The sequence below is a fragment of the Camarhynchus parvulus genome, chromosome 13, assembly GCF_901933205.1.
Source record: "Camarhynchus parvulus chromosome 13, STF_HiC, whole genome shotgun sequence".
Lineage (NCBI taxonomy): Eukaryota > Metazoa > Chordata > Aves > Passeriformes > Thraupidae > Camarhynchus > Camarhynchus parvulus.
Genome location: NC_044583.1, coordinates 1189461 through 1208405, shown reverse-complemented (window position 1 = coordinate 1208405; position 18945 = coordinate 1189461). Strand labels below are relative to the sequence as shown.

General features: G+C 46.1%; 1 protein-coding gene across 1 annotated transcript in view; it reads right to left on the bottom strand.

The window, feature by feature from the left end:
• Positions 1-18945, bottom strand: part of CTNNA1 (catenin alpha 1) — a 116684-nt gene that overhangs the window by 12304 nt on the left and 85435 nt on the right. The window contains 5 exon segments of the mRNA XM_030957794.1: positions 1227-1327; positions 1330-1377; positions 2429-2629; positions 7744-7900; positions 18447-18539. Of these exon segments, the coding sequence (XP_030813654.1) occupies positions 1227-1327; positions 1330-1377; positions 2429-2629; positions 7744-7900; positions 18447-18539 (600 nt within the window).

Below are 18945 nucleotides of genomic sequence, written 5' to 3'. Positions count from 1 at the left end.
CTCTCTGGACAACAAGTGTTAATATTTTAACTTCCTTCTAGGTGGCTGCTGAGTGGCCAGGGAGCTGCTGTTGGCTGCTGGCAATGGAGCTGTGGCTCCCTGGCCCTGGAAGGTGGCACAGAGCAAACCTCAGCGTTCCTGGCACTGCCAGCCTGGGTAACTGCTGCCCACTGGGACTGGCAGCTCCCTGTCCTAAGTAACAAGGGCTTCAGCAGGGGGGGATTCACACCCTTTGCATAGCAGGAAGGCTTTGATATCCTCAACTACCACTGGCTGTCTATAAATCCTGAGCTCGTCTGAAAAAAATTCCATGGGGAGCACAGATGTGGTTGTCAGCTTTTCTCCTGGGTTTTCATCTGATCCTTTCTTTAAGCAGCAAATATGGAAGAAGCCACTGCAATGGTTACTGTAATCACATATCTTCTGTGCATTCTTGATTTACTGACCACCAAGCTGCATCTGCCATGGTCACCAGTATGAAAGACCAAGGCAGTTTCTCAGAGTCCAAGAAATACAAAGAAAAGAAGAAAAAAGGAACAAACCCCCTATATTTGTCTTTGTTATGTCTGGCTCCTGCCCATTTTTGCCCCAGTAAGATCCAAGAAATAGGTCCATAGATCAGCTGCAACCAGAACTTCCTTTACTGCATCCCTTCAACCAACTGCAACCTTCTGCGTCTGGCCTGCCAGAAATTAGGGCTCCCAAGTCACACCCACTGCAAGCACACAGGAGTCAAGGCCTCTGTGAGCTGCCCTGTTTACCCAGGTTAGCCAATTAACAAATTACATGCTCTACCAACTACAGATGAAGTAATCTCAGCTTCCTTTTGACTAACATTAATTCTCAAAATTTACTTAATGAAGAGCTATTAGGTTTTATTTCTAAGCTCCAAACCATCAACAAGCATCTATAGTTCTGAATTAATTTGCTGTTGTTAACTGAAAGGTCACTGATTTTAGCACATTAACGAGCCAGACATTACCATGAGATTACAAAAGATGCATGAAGGGTATTTAGCATCACAACTTGGGCCATCATCGATGCTCAGATCTGGTTAATGAATCTGAATCCAAAGGCACTGCTCAAGTGCTCCACAGCGATTAGCACATTTTAAGACTCTGAATGTTAATAGGAGCTAAATGAAAATGTTCTCCTGTCTGCTCTCCATTATCCCGGCGCTGTCAGTAGAACAGAGGCAGGGAAAGCTGTGGGGAAGCTGTGCTCACCCGGATCATCAGCACGGCTTTCCTGATGTCGCGGATGCCGTCGTACACCAGCCGGGAGGCGTCGATGAACTCGTTCTCGTCCATGGGCTGGGCAGGGTCGAGCTCAGCGCTTCCACTGCAGCTTCCACCTGCTCCGTGAAGCGCGGCATGACTGCAGCCAGAGCACAGAGCTGGTCAGTCCCACCCCGAGCCACTCTCTGCTTCCCACTCCTGCCCTGCTCTTAACTGTCTTGCAAGCCGTGCGGTCCTTCCATTGAAATCACAACATTTGGTACAGGAGGTGAAGTCCTAATCCAGCCCCGTTTCTGCTGACGCTGCTGCTCTTTGGTGTTTTCCCCTTGGACAGTGAAGTTTATCACACCCTTCTAATGGACAAGGAGAAAACACCTCAAGAAGCTCCTAGAAACTATGGGATAAAATATTGTTTGTTTGATGTTCCCTGCAGATGTACATCATTTTTTGGGGGGGAAAGAAGTCATGCTACCATCAGGAAACTCAAGTTTAAGAAGCACTGGAAGGGGGCAGGTTGCACGGCTGCATTTCAGTGACTCACGGTGCCCCGGGAAGAACATGCCAGAACCAGTTAGAGTTTACTGTTTCTTCAGTGTCACCCTTGATTCTTCATCAAAGTAATTAAAGCAAAATCAGCAACGAGTGGCTGGTACTGAAGCAGCCAGAATCACCCCTCACCCTAATGGATGTCACCAGTAGTTCATAGGGAACAACCTGATTTGGTGTTTATGTGCAGGGCACTACAACCCACAATGCTCTTCCAACAGCTATAAAGATACTTTACAACATTTACCCCAATTATTACCCTAAATTTATTCTGCTGGGGGAATGTGATCTTCCCTCTGGACCCTGAACAGCTGCAGAGCCTGTTGCAATACTGCAAGACGAGCACAGCACAACTTCCAAGCCTTCACTCACGCCTGGGACTCATTCCCAGTGTTTTTGCTTCCCACAGCCCAGTCCATGACAGCAAGCACACTCAGGGACACCTTGTGCACAGCTGAGCTTTGAGCCAGACAACACAGCAAAATCACACTTCTCGCTTTACAACAGTTTTGCAAACAACTCCCACTAATTTGCATTACAGCAAATTGAGTCTTTAACAGATTTTACAGGTACACGGGTACCCAGCTGCCCGCAAGCTTTCAAGCGACAGCAGTTCAGGGCTCCTGGGAGTGAGCGACCCTTACCTGTGTTGGACAGTAACTTGGTTGCCTCCAGCACCTTCTCCGTGTACACCCCGGGCTCGTAGTTGTCCATCTCCGAGGTGACCACGTGAATGACGCGGGCGGCGCGGCCCCGGATGGCACCGGCCGTGCGGTCTAAGCCGTCCACGTCTTTTTCTTGGAGAGCGATGACACATTTGTTTACATCTTCTAAAATGTGATTCTCTGGAGGTAAAAGAAGGAGGATTTAGATGGTAATGTCTTTTCTGTCGCAGTCATCAGCGTGGCAATTGCTCAGGGTGGGACCTGCTCTACAGAAGGTCCATGGAGATGCTGTCAAGCACTAATGTGAAGGTCACAACCAGCAAAGAGCAGCCCTTCCACAGGAGGTGTCAAAAAGCCATCAATGTATTCACCAATTGGCCTCCAGACTTCCTGCCCCTGTTTGTACTCGATTTTACCAACAGGAAAGCTGAGTTCTGCGCAGCTCTCCCCTGGTTTCTTTCCATATTTCTCTCCTGGACTGCCCCAGCTCTTATTTCAAATACCTGCAAACCACTCCCCTGCCAGTGCATGTGGGGTGATGGGCATCTCCCCAGCACCACACCTACTCCCCTCAACACTCAACAGACACTTGGTGCATGTTTCCAGCTTCCTCCAGAGGGTTTTCCTACAGGCACACACATTCCATCAGAGCACATTACACTGTCAGTCGCCCATTCCAATCTGAGACGCATAATGTATGCAGTGAATAATGTGGAAAGCATTCCAGCCACACAGCACTCACTGACTGTTCAGAAAACAAACAAAAAAATAAAAGCAAGACCTCTGTTTGCAATTAGCTTTTTAAATATACATTTTCTAGTTTTGTAAAGAGATATTTTCCATATTCATTGAATGCAAGAAGCCCAAAATGGGGAAAACCTTTTAAGAGATTTCTGAGGATGCCTAAAGAAATTTGGATCCTTATTTAGGGAAACCTACCCTAAAGATCTCCCAAACTGTTATTATAGACTTCCAAACTCTGCTAGAGAACTCTTTAATGTACCAGGACTAATGTTTCGGTATCATCATCCAACACCAGCATTTGGGCTGCCTGGTAAGAAACCAACTTGGAAACATTTCTGCTCTGTCACTTAAAATAGTTTCCAATGTTAATTACCATTGACTTAATCTTTCTACACTGCCAACCCGTGCAAGTGGCTTTTATTCCCTCTGCAGGTAGTAAAAGAGCCATTTTGCAAGAGTTTGTAGAGACAAGAAGCTCATAGTGCTGGCTGGGAGAGGATTTGGAGGAACTGCCTGAAAGGATTGCTGCGAGAAGTTACGCCTGATTTACATAAAATTAACACAGCCAGGTGCAATATTGCGAGACTTCAGTAAGTAACCTGGGCAAAAATTACACTTGTGAAATCCCTCTGAAGCAACTCAGCCCGAGCAGGTTCAGCTGAGGGCAGAATGTGGCCCTGAGAGAGCAAAGAGCAGGTTCATTAGTGATTTGCCAAGTCAGTGAGCAGGCACAGGAGCCACAGCCAGCACAGAGGGTATTTAAAGAAGAGACAGCCCTGGGAGCTGCAAGAGCCCAAAGAAAAAGCTTCGGCGCCAGGCCAAAACACAGACTGTTTATTGCTTCAATTCCTAAATGAATAAATTAAGCCACAGACCATTTAAAAGCCTCTTTGGATTATCCGAACTTTAATAAAAGGCATGGACAAAATGAAGGTGAATATTTAAATGTCTGCTGATCATTTAATGCCTTTTGCAGATGTGAAGTGGCCAGGAAGTCCCTTCTAGAGGGAGATAACCCACAGGGCAGCTTGCAAAGGCCCAGGGAAGTGCAGGACTGTCAGGTCTATCTGTTCTGGAGATATTTTCCAGCTGGATGATAACAGAGAAGATCCGACACTGTGCTGAGTCCTTGTAAATACCCCCCCAGTGCTCCCCATCCCACGGGCACACAGAGCATGGGTTCCCCACCAGCACCTCTGGGGATGGGAGAAGGCTGTCCCACATCCAAACCCCCCATCCTCCTGCTGAGCAGGAGAAACATCCCACAGCAACACAACACAGCACAGGCAACAGCAAAGGGACCTTGTCCCACCAAAATAGCTACAGGGGAAATGGTGTGCTTGGGCAGCAAGGTAAAAGGAAAGGTATTTTCTCCATATAAATGATTTTTAGACCAAACAAGGAAATAGATTAAACTGTGAAAAGCTACAGAATAAAAAGTCACCCACGACTGTCAATCCTCAATCCACGCCCACCAAACACCTTCCACCTCCACCCACCTCCACATTAAAGGGATGAAGCAATGCTTTTCCAAACAACCCCAGCAGCTTCTGAGGGACTCTGAGGGCTACAGGAGATCAGAATCAAAGAGGAACAGTCGGGAGATGAAGCCACAGAATCATAAACATGGCTGTGCTTCTCTGCTGCACCTCCTGTGGAAGGTCTCAGAACCATTCCACGCTGAACCTCTGCTGCCAAGGGGTACTGCAGGAGCCAGGTCAGACAGCAAATGGAGCAAACACTGGGGACTTCACACTCCTGTAAATACAGTGTTCATCCTGGCAATATTCACTGGGAGGCTCTTCAGAAAAAAATAGCTCCACTGAGATGGGCAATCTGTGGCATAAACCTCTGTCAGCAGCAGAGGAACAGAAGGCAGCAAATGCAATGGTTTTAAAGAGGGTTTCAAAGGAGATTCAGGTAATTTCAGAACATTGAATTTGACAATTACATGGTGCTATCAGCAACTGCTCTAAAGAACAAAGATAGTGGGCACACCAACACACCCAGAGTGCTTTGGGAAGGCACTGATAAGAGAGATAAGAATTACAGAAGGTACATGAGAGCTTTGAAATGAGGAATAATGAAAGAGGCAGAGACGGTGCAGTCAGGGAGGCGATGACTGACAAAGTGCATGGCAGAACTCTGCATGTTTGCAAACAACATGAAGAGACAGAAGGGGGAAAAAACCTTTTCATCATCTTTAGTACAAGTAGGGGCATCAAATGAAGCAAACAGGCGACACTGCAAAACAAGGAGGTTCTTCACAGGGAGCACACTTGAGCTGTGAATCTTTGCACACGATGATGGAGGTGCCAGCAGTTTATAATGGTCGAAAAAACAACTAACACCAGCTTAAATGAGAAAAATCTGTCAAGGATTGTTCAGGAGATAGCACCTCTGATGCTGGAGCTCCCTGAGCTGCACATCACTCATGGCTGGAGGCACACAGACATCGCTAGGCTCCAGGGCTCCTGTGCCATCCACCTCCCATCCTGACAGTGAGCCTCCCCCAGACCCTGCCCTAACTCAACAGGGCCCTTCTGCTGCTGTACCTGTGAAAGTGCTGTCACCTGCCAGCTCACCTGTGCCCTGTGCACTGAAGGATCCTTCTTCCATGATGTCCTGCTGCTACCTAAACCCAGCATCTCTTTCATCATGCCTTTACTTGTGGATAATTGATACAATTCTGTAGCATGAGCTGAATGGTGAAGCCTTTACTTCAGCACACCACACAGTAGGGATGTGGGATGGCTTACATGCATATTTATATATGCATACACTCACAAGAACTCCTTTACATTCTGCTTGCATCCCAGTTAGTAACTGATACAAACATCCTAATAACCCCAAACAGCACTTGATATAAATCATACTCGCCATGTCTTTATCTAAACAGAAGCTTAGACTTCTAGCAGATGAATTGGAGTTGTGGCATTATATGGAAAACATTTATCAAGGTTCAAACAAATAGTATTTAAAAGAGTATTTATTGCTTTAATATTTTTCTACCATCTCTTCGATAACACACACATAAAAATAATTACTGAATGCACTTGAATATCTGGAGTTGTCTCAAACTACATCTCCTTGGCTCCATTTTGGGTGGTGAGCACTCACTCGAGGTGAACTCTCATGAGTCAATGTGCCACCACTGCAGGAAAGAAACTTTCTCTGCTTACTGCCAAGCTCCTGAGAGTACAGACATGCAATAGATTTGCTTATTTAGCCAAAACCCCCAGTTCTGTACTAACCTGCATCCCTGCAGAAGACAGGGTTGTCCTACCCACAACCCACTTGAGTCTTGTGGTGCTAAACCTGGACTACAAGGGAAGAAAAGTGCTTTTGGCAGCTCCACCCAGGCTGTGTTTGTATGGACTCCCAGCTTTTCTTTCTCACGTTTGTACACTTGCGGGAAAGCTTCAAGTGGAGCCTCAAACCTCAGCACACAATTCCCTCTGCACAGATTTCCCCAAAGCTCCTGCCAGTTGTGCAATTCCAGCTGCTGCCGCCCAGGGAACATCCACAGATACAGCGAGCTCGGACACTGAACTGCCCCAGAACTTTATGCTCACTCACTGCAAAGAGGAATTTTATTGAGAACCCAGGGAGCCACAATACAGTGTGTATGACAATGCAGGGGACTCATCACAGGAATACCACTTGGGCTTTTGTTTGGTATTTCTTAATAATAAAAAAAATACTGTCTCTTAATTCAGGACCTTAATTTCTCATCTACATTTTCTACCCATGTTCACTTGGTACTTCTGTCTCCACACATCCTCCTGTGAAATCACTCTTTACAACTCGAGGTTTTAAGTCACTTCAGATGCCCAAACCTGCTTGCACCACGGAAATTAGAATCCCAGCTTGCAGCGGTGATTTGTGAACACCATTGCAGACACAATTCACATGGTTACATTTCCATGTCCTCTGACTGGAGCACAATTAAAGGATATGGAAATAAAAATGCTCCCATTATTTTTAGGTCACAGTAGCTGATAGTGGGTCTTTATCAAGATGCTGATAAAACAGATTATCTTGGCAAGTACTTTGCCAAATGTAATTATTAATCTATTATAATGATCCAATCTCTTTTAAAAACTCTTAAAACTTTACTAAAGCTGACACAGTATGAACAGTTTTATTTTAATTAACTTGTACAACCACAGTTTGATATTCAGTTTTGTTTACACGGCAGTCTAAGGTGACCTGAGGGATCATTTTTTCTGCTAGTTCCTACCTCGGACATAAACATGTTCTATTTCCCCCTGAGTTACTGGTGAGCCTTGTCTACAGCAGCTAAATGGCAATTCATCCTTAGTTCAGCCAGCAATTCCAAACCTTGGGACATAAAGTGTCTTCTCCTTGAAACCAGACCTCCTGCTGCACTTTCACACCTCGGTGGGCACAGTGTGATCCCAGGTGAGGTGTGACAACACCATCCCTTCCAAAAGCCTCACAGACTCCAGAACACGTGTCCAAACCACCCCTTTCCAGGACTGAGCTCTTAGGAGGGTGACTGTGTCTCAGCCAGGAGCCTTGATTACCTGAGACAGCCAGGAAGTCATCGATGGAAGTGATGTCATCCACAGCATCCGTCAGCACGCGGACCTGCCTCTCCCACTGCTCCTTGAACAGATCCATGTTCTCCTGAGCCAGTTTGCTTTGGGGCTTAGCAGCCAGAGCCAGTGCAGCATTGATGACCTGGAAAACACCTCTGGATTTTTAAAACATATCCCAACAAAAATTATTACCTCCTGTGTGTTTATCCAATGAACTCAGCAGCAGACAAAGCAAGTCTAATAAGTTTTGAGGAACTCGATGTTTAAACACAGAAGTGTTTAATTTTGTTGCTCTCACATCCAACTCATACCTGCTTCCATGTTTATTATGGATAGTTATTAGAAGCAAAATCACTTGGCAAGTTTTCACAAGAGCTGGTTTCACCTGTCTTTAGCAGCTCGTGGTAACAAGGTGTTGCTTTCCCAGTGCAGGCTGTGCTGTTAAGTATTTTAGACAGGATGACATTTAGTACACTCAAGGCTGCATTTGCTACTTGCCAAAACCTCAGTAAAAAGGTCAAAAAAGGATTAATCTTATACAGACTGAAGTAGAAACAATATGCAAATACAAAATTAAAGCTAAATTTTGATTTATCAGTTTTCCTTGCAGGTTTACTCTGGATCTTGCCAGTAATTGTTGTAATGACTTCAGATTTCTGCTGTGGCTATGAACAAGCCAGATAAGCCAGGGAACAGGAGATGCTTCTTCTGAATACCCTCTCCTAATTTTCTTCAAACCCCAAAACCAGAATTTACACCAGCTCCTAGTTTTTCTTAGCAGAACAAATGCTACAGGTACTGCTGGGTCACAGAGCTTACGCTGTGTCCACTAACTGGTCATTTAAACAACCACAAAAGCCTCTTTGAATGTGGGGAGAAACCATCTCAAAGCCTGGTCCTGCTCTTGCTGCACAGAATGACCTGGAGAGGTGCCAGGTGTGAGGAGCCATCCGCAGTCAGTGCGTGACAATCCCAGCCCTGCTCCCAAGCACCTGAGAGTCAGAGCTAATTAACTCACAACTTCAAGGTGTCATTTTTCTTCTCCACTTTAGGACTGTATTAATTTCACCAACTTGTCGACCAAAACATACAAGCACCAGATGTTCCCGCTTTTCCAAAATCTACTTTCTCTACCTGCTTCATTTACAAGTGTCACAAAGCATTTAAAAAAATACATAACTCACTAAACATGGAAGTGATGGTGATGTCAAATGTACTGGGACAGCCCTGAATGAATCAGGCAAGAGGAGGAGGAGGCTGCTTCACCCGAGGAATGGCAGGAGTTAGCAGTGACAGGAGAATCCACAGAAGGGCTGGGCTGCTCCCCACGCTGCCTCTGGAGCTGGGGCTGCAGGTCTGGGTCACAAACCCAGCCCAGCTCCGTGGGTTTGGGGACAATGACCAACACAAGCAGCAGCACCTGAGCCTGAGCAGCATCTGCTCAGGGGTCTGTGGGCATGAACATGCCTCTGGCCCCTGCAGGAACAGCACTGTCCCTGTCCCAGCCACCACCAAGGGCTTCTCTGCTGCTCCAGCCAGCCCAGGGTCACACCTCCGTGGCACTGGCAGGAGTCAGGATGTGCCTTTGGAATGTCCCTGCTGCCAGCCACGGTCCCTGCTGCTCTGCCACCCTCACTCATGGAACTGAAAGTCCTGAAAACCCCCAAAAAGCCTTGCAACACCAAAGAAAATGATGTTTAGAATTTTAAAATCAAATAGAAATAGAAGCTTTAGAGAGGCAAACCTGTGCTCAGCTGCTCAAGAGCCCTGATTTGCAGTCCAGCCACTGCCACCTCTCATCCCAGTCTGATGGATGTAATGAATTAACCACCTATCAATCAAAATCTAGATACCCAAGATTTCATGAAGATGAATCTGAACAAGTGTCCTGGAAACAGGAGAGATAAACCAGACAATGCTCTAGAAATCTGCTCTCACTTCTATCCTGCTAGAAACTGTCACTGCAGAGACAGAGATGGTGGCGAGGCGATACCAAGGGTCAGGACATTTTCTCTGCTTTTCCCAACCTGCCTTGGCCCATATCAGATATAAAATATCCTGTAAGCACTGCGACAGGGCAGCATTAATGCTGCAGGAACATATGGCCTGGGTTCCTGCGAGATGTTTGCCTGGCCACAGCAGCTGCCTGCACAATTAATCTTTGCCAACAGCGCATGTCAAGCCCAGATGCCCATGTTCAGCACCTCGTCACAGGTAACAGCAGAGCTGTCACACATACAGGGCTCTGCAACTGCTCCACAGCCTCAAACTCAGTGTGCTCACCAAATCCAAGCACAGGAGGCACAGCATCACCCTCCTCTCAACAGGCAGCTTGTTCAACCAGAAAAAGTGCATTTTTTATACATTACAGCAAAAATGTATGGCCAAGGTGAATGTATTTTATGAAAATGATCAAGCAAAACCAGTGTTGCTCTCTCTCAGACAGACATCCCTGCAGTAGGGAAGCAGCCAGCAGTGCTGGAGATGAGGAAACATGGTGGGGATATCAAAGGTTATCCATGGTCACCATGGAGCTAAAGACAAACCCACAGCTCAGGAGAGCCACACAGGTGTGAGTGTGCTCAGGGAGAAATTCAGGGCAGCAGACACAGCTCAGCAATCTTTTTATAGCACACATTCCATATCTCCATGTGCAAAGTGGCCACAACAGGCAGCTTTAGCAGGGGTGATAAAAGCCATCACTCTGTGGAGAGTTTAGCATTCAACTGAGCAAATCCTCCTGCACCTGTCTCACACCTCTGCTGAGGAACTGTCCCAGGGATCACTGACAACACCCTGCATGTGATCTGTTCCAGGGAATATACTCTGGTATCCAGCACAGAGTGACTGATTTATTTTCCAACAGATGCTTAGAGAGACGTGGGAAAATGACAGGGATGCTGGATCTGAAATAGTCTGTGTACTTAGCAGGACTATGATCCCTTTATTATCTAAAAATAAACACTTTCAGGGGGAGGAGGAAACACTTTTTTGGGGGAAGGGATGGATCACAATACACTTTCTTTCTCCAAAGCACATAAAACATTGGGCAACTACTTTAAAATATCAGTAACTCTCACAGGATGGAGACAGACAGTTAAAACCCAGGAAGATCATGACCGGACTATCTGAATTGTAGCCACTTCCATGTAAAACATTTGGCAATTTCAGGGAAATATTTTGTATTTCAGAGCTTTTCAAGATGCTGCCAGAGCACTGTGATCACAATGACTCACTGAAGTTGTACAAAGAAAAGAATCAAACAGGGACATTTTGAGCCTATCCAGAAGGAAATGAAGCATGGCAAGAAAACACACTATTTTTATCGGTGCTTTGTTTCATGTAGCAGTTGCAGTGTTGGAGTCAGACAGCTCCACACTCCGTATCACACTTCCAGAGAGTTCCTTGGAGCCTCTCCCCTGCACCTCTCAGCTTCCCATGGCAGCAGCCAGGGCTTGCCAACACCTGGGGAGGCTCAGCATTCCAAAGATTGGAATGGATGTCTCAATCTGCACCTTGAGTCCTCTTCCCATCCCTTCCACAGGAGCAAGCTGCTGCTGTTCCCTGGTTTTATGTTCCCTGGTGAAAGCAGAGATGTCAGAGGTGGCTGTGTCCTTCCCCCTTGGCAGGGCAGGGCTCTCCCAGGCTCCCTGCAGTGACTCCTGCCTGGGTTACAACACTTCAACTGCTTGGCCCAGAAGCTCTCTCAAAAAGCTCAGCCAGAAAACACCTGAACCTCAGACAAACCTGTGGGTAAATTACAGCCACTGGGTCAGCCACAATTAATTCTTTTAGGCTAAATTTAGGATGGCTTCCAGCCTCAGCTTTATAGCACCTCAGCTGAAAGTCAGAGAGGCCAGAAAAAAGCTCTTCCATGCGGTGGTGTTCTTACAAAGAACAATTTTGAATACTTGGCTGGCATGGCCAAAGGAAGAAGCATCACCTGGGAGAGGAAAACTACCACCCAGTTATTTGCACTGCAATCCCAACCTGTTGTATCTCACTCTGTGCACACCATGTCTGACCCACACCCACTTCAGTGATTTAAGCACTTCTTGATTTTTGCCCCAGTCCTTTTGGTAAGAAGCTTTTGTTCCTTCCGGCAATGCTCTTCCTGCGCTGGTTTGGCTTTTCCTTGTTTCCTAGGATTGATTTAGGATGTTACTGTGCCCCAACAAGGAGTTTTTCAGTTTCAGAAACTCTGAGGTGAACCCCCAGTCCTCTCCCCTCACTACACACCACTGCTTTACAACCAGAACATCTGCAGTTCCTAAATAACTCACTTGGGCTTGGGGTTTATATAAAGATCTTGACTCACCAGATTTCTTGTGGCATTTGGATAATGAGTTGGAAAGTAGCTTCGTGGCTTATAGATTCAGGATACTTTGCATTTGTAAAAAGAAAAAGCTAATAAAACAAGCCCCCACCTATCAGCTCTCATCTCAGGGGCAGAGGAACATGTGGCACACACAGACAGTGCCCCGGTGGGGATGTGAAATCAGTTTTACTCAGGAGTATGTGAAAAGAAGCTCACCAAGCCTCTCTGCCCTTGCCCAGGTGGATTTTAATCCCATATTTTCCTATAATAAAAAAAGCATGGCTTGCTTCCTGGCAGTTCATCAGAATCTCCTCATAATTTAACTTTACATACACGAGATGTCAGAGCTGCCTGCAGTGCTCACCCTGCTCATGCCCTTCCCTGCTCCTCACTGCATTTTGCTCCAAGTGTTAAAAATGGTTTATGAGGAGGATGTTGCAGTTGCTCCCAGTCACATCCCAGGCAGGTTTGCATGCCCACATCTGTGTGTGCCAGCCCTCCACGTACTGGAGTACAGCAAAAAGCACTCTGCAGGCTCTGATGAGCTGAAATGCCTGGGAGCAAAACACACAGCAGATTGTTTTACACTCTCAGAAGCTCTAATGGCAGTGACCAGCAATGAACAGAGGCTGATGCACCGAAAGAGGAAGGAAAAGTTTCCTTTGATTTCCAATTCTTTGTTCCCACGTACAAAAGGCACTTTGAGCACTTTCCCTTCCTGCGAGTTACGCACGGAGTGACTGCAGGGATCTCTGCAGATATTCACTGTCTTGTGGCACTGCTGGAACGACCCACAGATCCACACTAAGTAACTCAGAACCACAGAATGATCTGGGCTGGAAAGGACCTTAAAGCTCATCTCTTTCCAATGGCAGGGACACCTTCAACTAGACCAGGTGCTCCCAGCCCCACTGTCCAGCCTGGCCTTGGGCACTGCCAGGGATCCAGGGGCAGCCCCAGCTGCTCTGGGCACCCTGTGCCAGGGCCTGCCCACCCTGCCAGGGAACAATTCCTCATTCCCAATATCCCATCCAGCCCTGCCCTCTGGCAGTGGGGTACAATTCCTGATGCAGAGTCCCTCTCCAGGTTCCTTGCAGCCCCTTCAGACCCTGGAAGGTCCTTCAGACCTCTGAGGTCTCCCCACAACCTTCCCTTCTCCAGGCTGAACATTCCCAGCTCTCCCAGCCTGGCTCCATAGGGGAGGTGCTCCCCTCAGCACAAAGCTCTTCTCCAGCCCAGCATGTTCTGTCACAGCAGTATTTGCTATAAAGACTATTTCTATTCTGTGTATAGATAATTATCCTATCAACTTCCCCATCCATGAAGAAAGCATTTTCATTTGGAGCTGAGGACTGATTTTGTAGTGCCAGTCCAAGTAGAAGCTGCAAGAATTTTGGTGCCATTTATCTTGCTCCATTCTGCATTTATCTGGCTTCAAATGCTGCAACTTTGGGGGTCTCAGGGACTTTGTTTCTTTCCTGGAAGCTGTTCCACCACTGTGCTCCCCAGATCCTGTGCCTGTGATGAAACAAAGGGCCCTTACTCACACACTTCTTTCTACAGAACTGAATCCTCTTCCTGCTCTTGGCTTATTTTCATGCACCAGCAACTGTTTGAATTTCTAAAATTGTTGCTTTTCTGGTCAGCCTTGGCCTGTGCTGGCAGTTCTTCCCAGCGAGCCCGGGTGATGCAAATCTGCAGCCCAAGTGTTAAGTTTTTAATAAAAGCATATCTACTCAATGCCAATAAAATGTTTCAAGCACCTGCAATTAAACAGTCTGGAGACAGATCTGCTCGTTAGAACATTCAAAAAATCTGACAGTCTTTCAAAGAGATGAAAAAAGGGGACAATTGTTTGATGTTAAGTCTTTACTGCAAGAAAAATGAATTTCTCTCCTTCTCCAACAGTCACCAGGTGGTGACTGGGGACTCAAGGAGAACAAAAGTCTGCTGGTCACATTTGGGTTTGATCGATTTGAGGGGCGGTCTGCAGGGTTTTTTTATTTCTCTAAGGTACTCCAACTTTTAAACAAAAGTTTCTGGAACTCTCCATGGGATTCCTTCTGCTTTGGTATTTTGTCTCTGTGTCAGTAGGTGTGATCACATATGAGCCATCTGCCTCATCAGAAATCTATAAGCAGCAAATGGCTTTTCAAGCAGTTCAAAATTGGAATAGAAGGATGTGAACAAGCAGTTATTAAAACAAGATGTTAATATGAGAAGAGCCAATTTATTTTTATTAAAAATGTAATTTAATCCAAGAATTCTCTGGAGTCAGTTTGATGGGCAATGCATGTGTGTGGCCAGCAATTCCAAGCACGCTCCAGCAGGTACAGAGGGGGCTGGGAAGGACCTGTGCTGCCTGGGGGCCTCAAAGCTTCTTTGGAGGATGAGCTCTTTGGGCTGGGGTGCAGAAAGGCACCCAGCCCTGCCTTTCACAGGGGAACAGGTCCTGGGTGCCCTGGGCAGGTGTGTCCTGCAGGCACCTCCCAGGAGATGCTCAGACTCCAGGGCAACGGGCTCCAGCTTTGGCTGGCAGAGGCAAACACCCAACCTGATGGGAACTCTACCCCACAGTCATTCCTTACACCTCTCAGCCCGACTGCAGTTTGGGTGGGAGTCTAGAGATGAACTTCACGGAGGCTGCAAAAACCAAGAAAATCAACGTATAGCTGGTAAAAAAGGAGCTTGAGAGACAGCAGACTGTAACATCAACAGGCTGGAGCAATTCCTCCTCTCAGGAGCTGGGCTGGGGCATTCTCACTGCTGGTTTCTAACACCTACAGCCTGTATGATCAGAAACACTACAATGGTTTCAGCTCTTTTCCCAGGCATCTTTAATGCAAAATGCTGTTACAAAACAGCCTTTGCAGGCTCCCAAAGCAAGTCCTTCCCCTTCCTGGAGACAGAGCACAGCCACCTGAGCTGGGAGCGAGGAGAGGATCCAGGTTTCTGAGTCGAGATAAACAAAACCTTTCCCTAATTCACCACTGGCAAGCTCTGTGCTCAGTGAGAAGGCAAAGAAAACTTCCCCCCTGCTCTGCGAGGCAAAGGCAGGCACAGGCAGCTATTCCAAACATTTCACAGCAGTAATTTTCCATTTCCATTAAGAATGACGGTTTAAGCTTTTTTTTTTTTTAGATTTAACTGTAGTGATGGAGAACTTTGCTCCTTCATCTTAACCCCCTCCAGCCTGGCTTGCTCCCAGCACCCATCGAGGCAGGGCTGAGGGAACTCCTGCGAGGTGCTGGACAAAGCTGGCTCCTCCCACACACAGAATTCCAGCAATTCTCAAAAGAAAGAATTCAGGCAGGCTGGTAAGTCAGGGCTTGAGTAAGAAAACACAGTGACCCACTGAAGCTGCCTTATTTCTGCCCTGTAAACCCAGACTAAAACCACCCAGCTGGCTACTCTGGCACAGCTCATCCCAACAGCTCTCCTGCACCCTCCAAGGGAGCTTTAAATATCCCATTAAGTCTTCAACTTCACATTAATTTCTGTGCTAATTGGCTGGAGACCCACAAGCAGGAAGGATGATGTTACTCCTGAGGAAGAGCTGATTTCCAGGAACAAAACCACGCTAAATAAATTGACTGCTTGTTTCTGTAGAGACCTTTTGATGAAAAATTTTCCGCATTTTCTTTTTCCTCAAAGAAAATTTTAAACCTGAGGAGGTCGGAGCCCAAGGGTGACACTGGCAACGACTGACTGCTTGTCAACACCAACAGAACTTCCAGGTTTTCCCCAGGCAGCTTGAAGAGTTGCATGCTCCTTCCTCCTGCTGCCAGTTCAATGGCTCCTGATGGCAAGGGAGCGAATTACGGCTCTATTTGAGCTACAGCTTTTATAATTAACTCTACAGATTGATTTCTGCAGAAATCATTCTTTAACCAGGAATTCCCTACTCCCAGAATGGCTTCTGCTCAGATAAACTATTTAAGAGGTTACCTGGGACTCAAGTGCATTGAATTTCAGTTTCATCTTTCAAGCACAGCAATACTTTGAATTACATTTCATACATTGTATTTCTGTGTGCCACTGATATCATGACATTTCTGGGACTACTGTAATTACTGATTGACTTGACTCATTCTGAATCCAACATCTTCCTGGAAAAATACCATCTGAGCCAAAAAAAACCCTCCAAAAACATATAGGGCATATAATGTTGGGTTTAACCTGCATCTTATGCCTAATGCACACATTTGTTCAGCACAGCCACCTAAGAGGATCCAAGAAGTAGCTATGAACCTCATTAGGAATAAACTGCAAAATAAATTGTCTAGAAAAGGAAATAAAATCTCACTTTGCTGTTCTTGATACTGAGAATCTTTTAGAGATTGTGGAGAATACCCGAGGTTTGGGGACAAGCTGAGGAAGGCAGCTGAGGAGGAGGAGGATGGAGAGCTGTGCTGCTTGCACTGGCACCAGACAAGCCATTGTTACCAGAAAACACAGATGCCATTTGTAAAACAGCTTAGACAAGTGCCCCCTAATTATCTCTCAGGATTCACAACATGTTTAAATACTCTTAGAGCATTAAAGAATCAACCCAAGAGCATGTAATGTAATATAAAAGCACTCTTTCAACTGCTATGAACATCTACAGTGTCATTTACTAATCTCTTGGTGACGACCCTGAAATTAAGGCAAGACTGTGCAGTGGAGCATCTCAACTGCAGGCTTGGAAGTTCAGAGATGTGACCTTTGTAAAGCCAAAATCCATCAGTTAAAGCCCTTGTGCATTTATAGATACTCAGAGCTTCCAATGTGTGTTAAATATATTGTCCATAATCCCCAGTCAAAGGTTAACAGCTGCACTTCAGGAGATGTGGCTACACTGGTGACTACAGCTGGGTCATTATTTCATGCTGACTACCACGGTGCTTATTTTATCCAGGAGTAGATTTATTTAAATAGGCAGTTAGTTGTTGGAAAAGCAAAGATAGAAGACTCTGAAATACACACAATTTCAGCAATGGGGGGAGGAAAACACCCCCACAGACTTGGACAACCACCAGAAACATTTAGATTCAAAGAGAACCTAACTTTCTTCAGATGATTATTTTCAAAAGCAGCAGCATTTGTTTGGAACACCCTGCGTTAGACACCCGTATTCTGGGAGATAACTAAAAAAAAACATCAGCCTAGTTGGCTCCTTCAGGAAAGAGCAAGCCCTCATATCAGGGAAGATGGATTTCTAAAAGCTTTTTCTTCCACATGCTTTGTTCCAACTGCAAAACTTGACCTTTGGTTTCAGAAGGTGTGCACAGCCCTCACCCCAGGGCAGGGGCAGAGAACTGCTCAGCCAAATGCAGGAGTGGGAGCACAGAGAGCCACCCCGGGATGCCCAAAGGATTAGGATTAGGATTAGGATTAAATGTTAGGATTTAACGTTTTAGGCTTTATGTTCAGGGACCTCTCTTCACCTGTTTAACAGCACAGTTACCTGCAGGTCAGACAAAAGGTAAACCAGTCCTGCTCCTCACACTGCCTTCACCTATTCCCTCCAAATCTCCTCCTGCTGGGGTGGGTACAGGTGAACATCCCTCTTCCTTTTGATTAAAAAGACCAATACAGATGGGAAAACCTGAAGAAATTCCAAGTAATCCTGAGACAATACACTTTATTTTCATAAAATGCCATTTTGCCAATTTTTCTGAGTACATATTTTCTGTTAGTTCCTCCTTAGCAACAACCGCTTATTTGGATGTTTTAGATCAGAATTTCCTGTTGCTTTAAAAAATGTAAATTACACAAATCAACAGCACCCTGCAGTCTTCAGGGGTTCATCCAAGTATCTAGTTGTTGACATTTAAAACACCAGGCTGTCAAGAAGGAAGAGGATAGTCTAGTGCTTATATAAACTTAATTTCCTTGTTTCCATTAAAAAGTTATTAATTAAAAGGTAGTCTCAGCCTGGCTCACACTGTTCACACATAGCCAACTTCCTCTCATCCTACTCCATCGGGAAGATTATTTGGCGTATTTATATTCTGCTCAGGCAAAAATAGTATTTTATAATTCATCTTACAGCATGCCCAGGAGCAGCGCTAGCACCTTCACAAAGCACCTTCCTGCAGCACAGATGTGCACAGGAAACCACTGAAGCTTCCCACATTTACTAACTGCAGGTTACTGGAATGTCCTGGCCAAATGGAATTAGAGCTATGACATAAAAACGACCCTTTCACATCAGTGATTCCTTTGCCATGCATTTTAAAGTTCCTAAGTCTTGATGCCTATGCTGCATTTCATCCTTTGCATGTACTAAGGGAAAAAAATCAAGTTCTGCAGCAGGACACAGACAGCCACTGTGATACCAGAGCAGTCCTAAGCAGCAGCAGCAGGTTGGGGTTTGTCTCCTCACCTGGGGACACAGGGCCTCCAGCTGGCTGGCTGACATCCGAACCAGCTTCACACCCTCCTCGTTGTTGGAGATGGAGCAGGCCAAGTTGGCAACCTGTGTCAGAGGGGGGAGAAAACAAAACACAGCTGTTAGAATTGGGGGTTATCTCCTTCTGGAGAAAAATTTGCCTAATCCCAACAGTGACCACTAACCAGTAACCCATCATGGAAAAAAAGATTCCCCATTTTTTCTGTTCTAAAGAGTTTTGAAACCACTAATGGCACCTGTTCCTTCTGTAGACATAAAATTGTAACACTGTGGTCATGGAATCCCAGACTGGTTTGGGTTGGAAGGGACCTGAAAGCCCATCCAGTGCCACCCCTGTCATGGCAGGGACACCTCCCACTGTCCCAGGTGCTCCCACTGTCCCAATGTCCAGCCTGGCCTTGGGCACTGCCAGGGATCCAGGGGCAGCCCCAGCTGCTCTGGGCACCCTGTGCCAGGGCCTGCCCACCCTGCC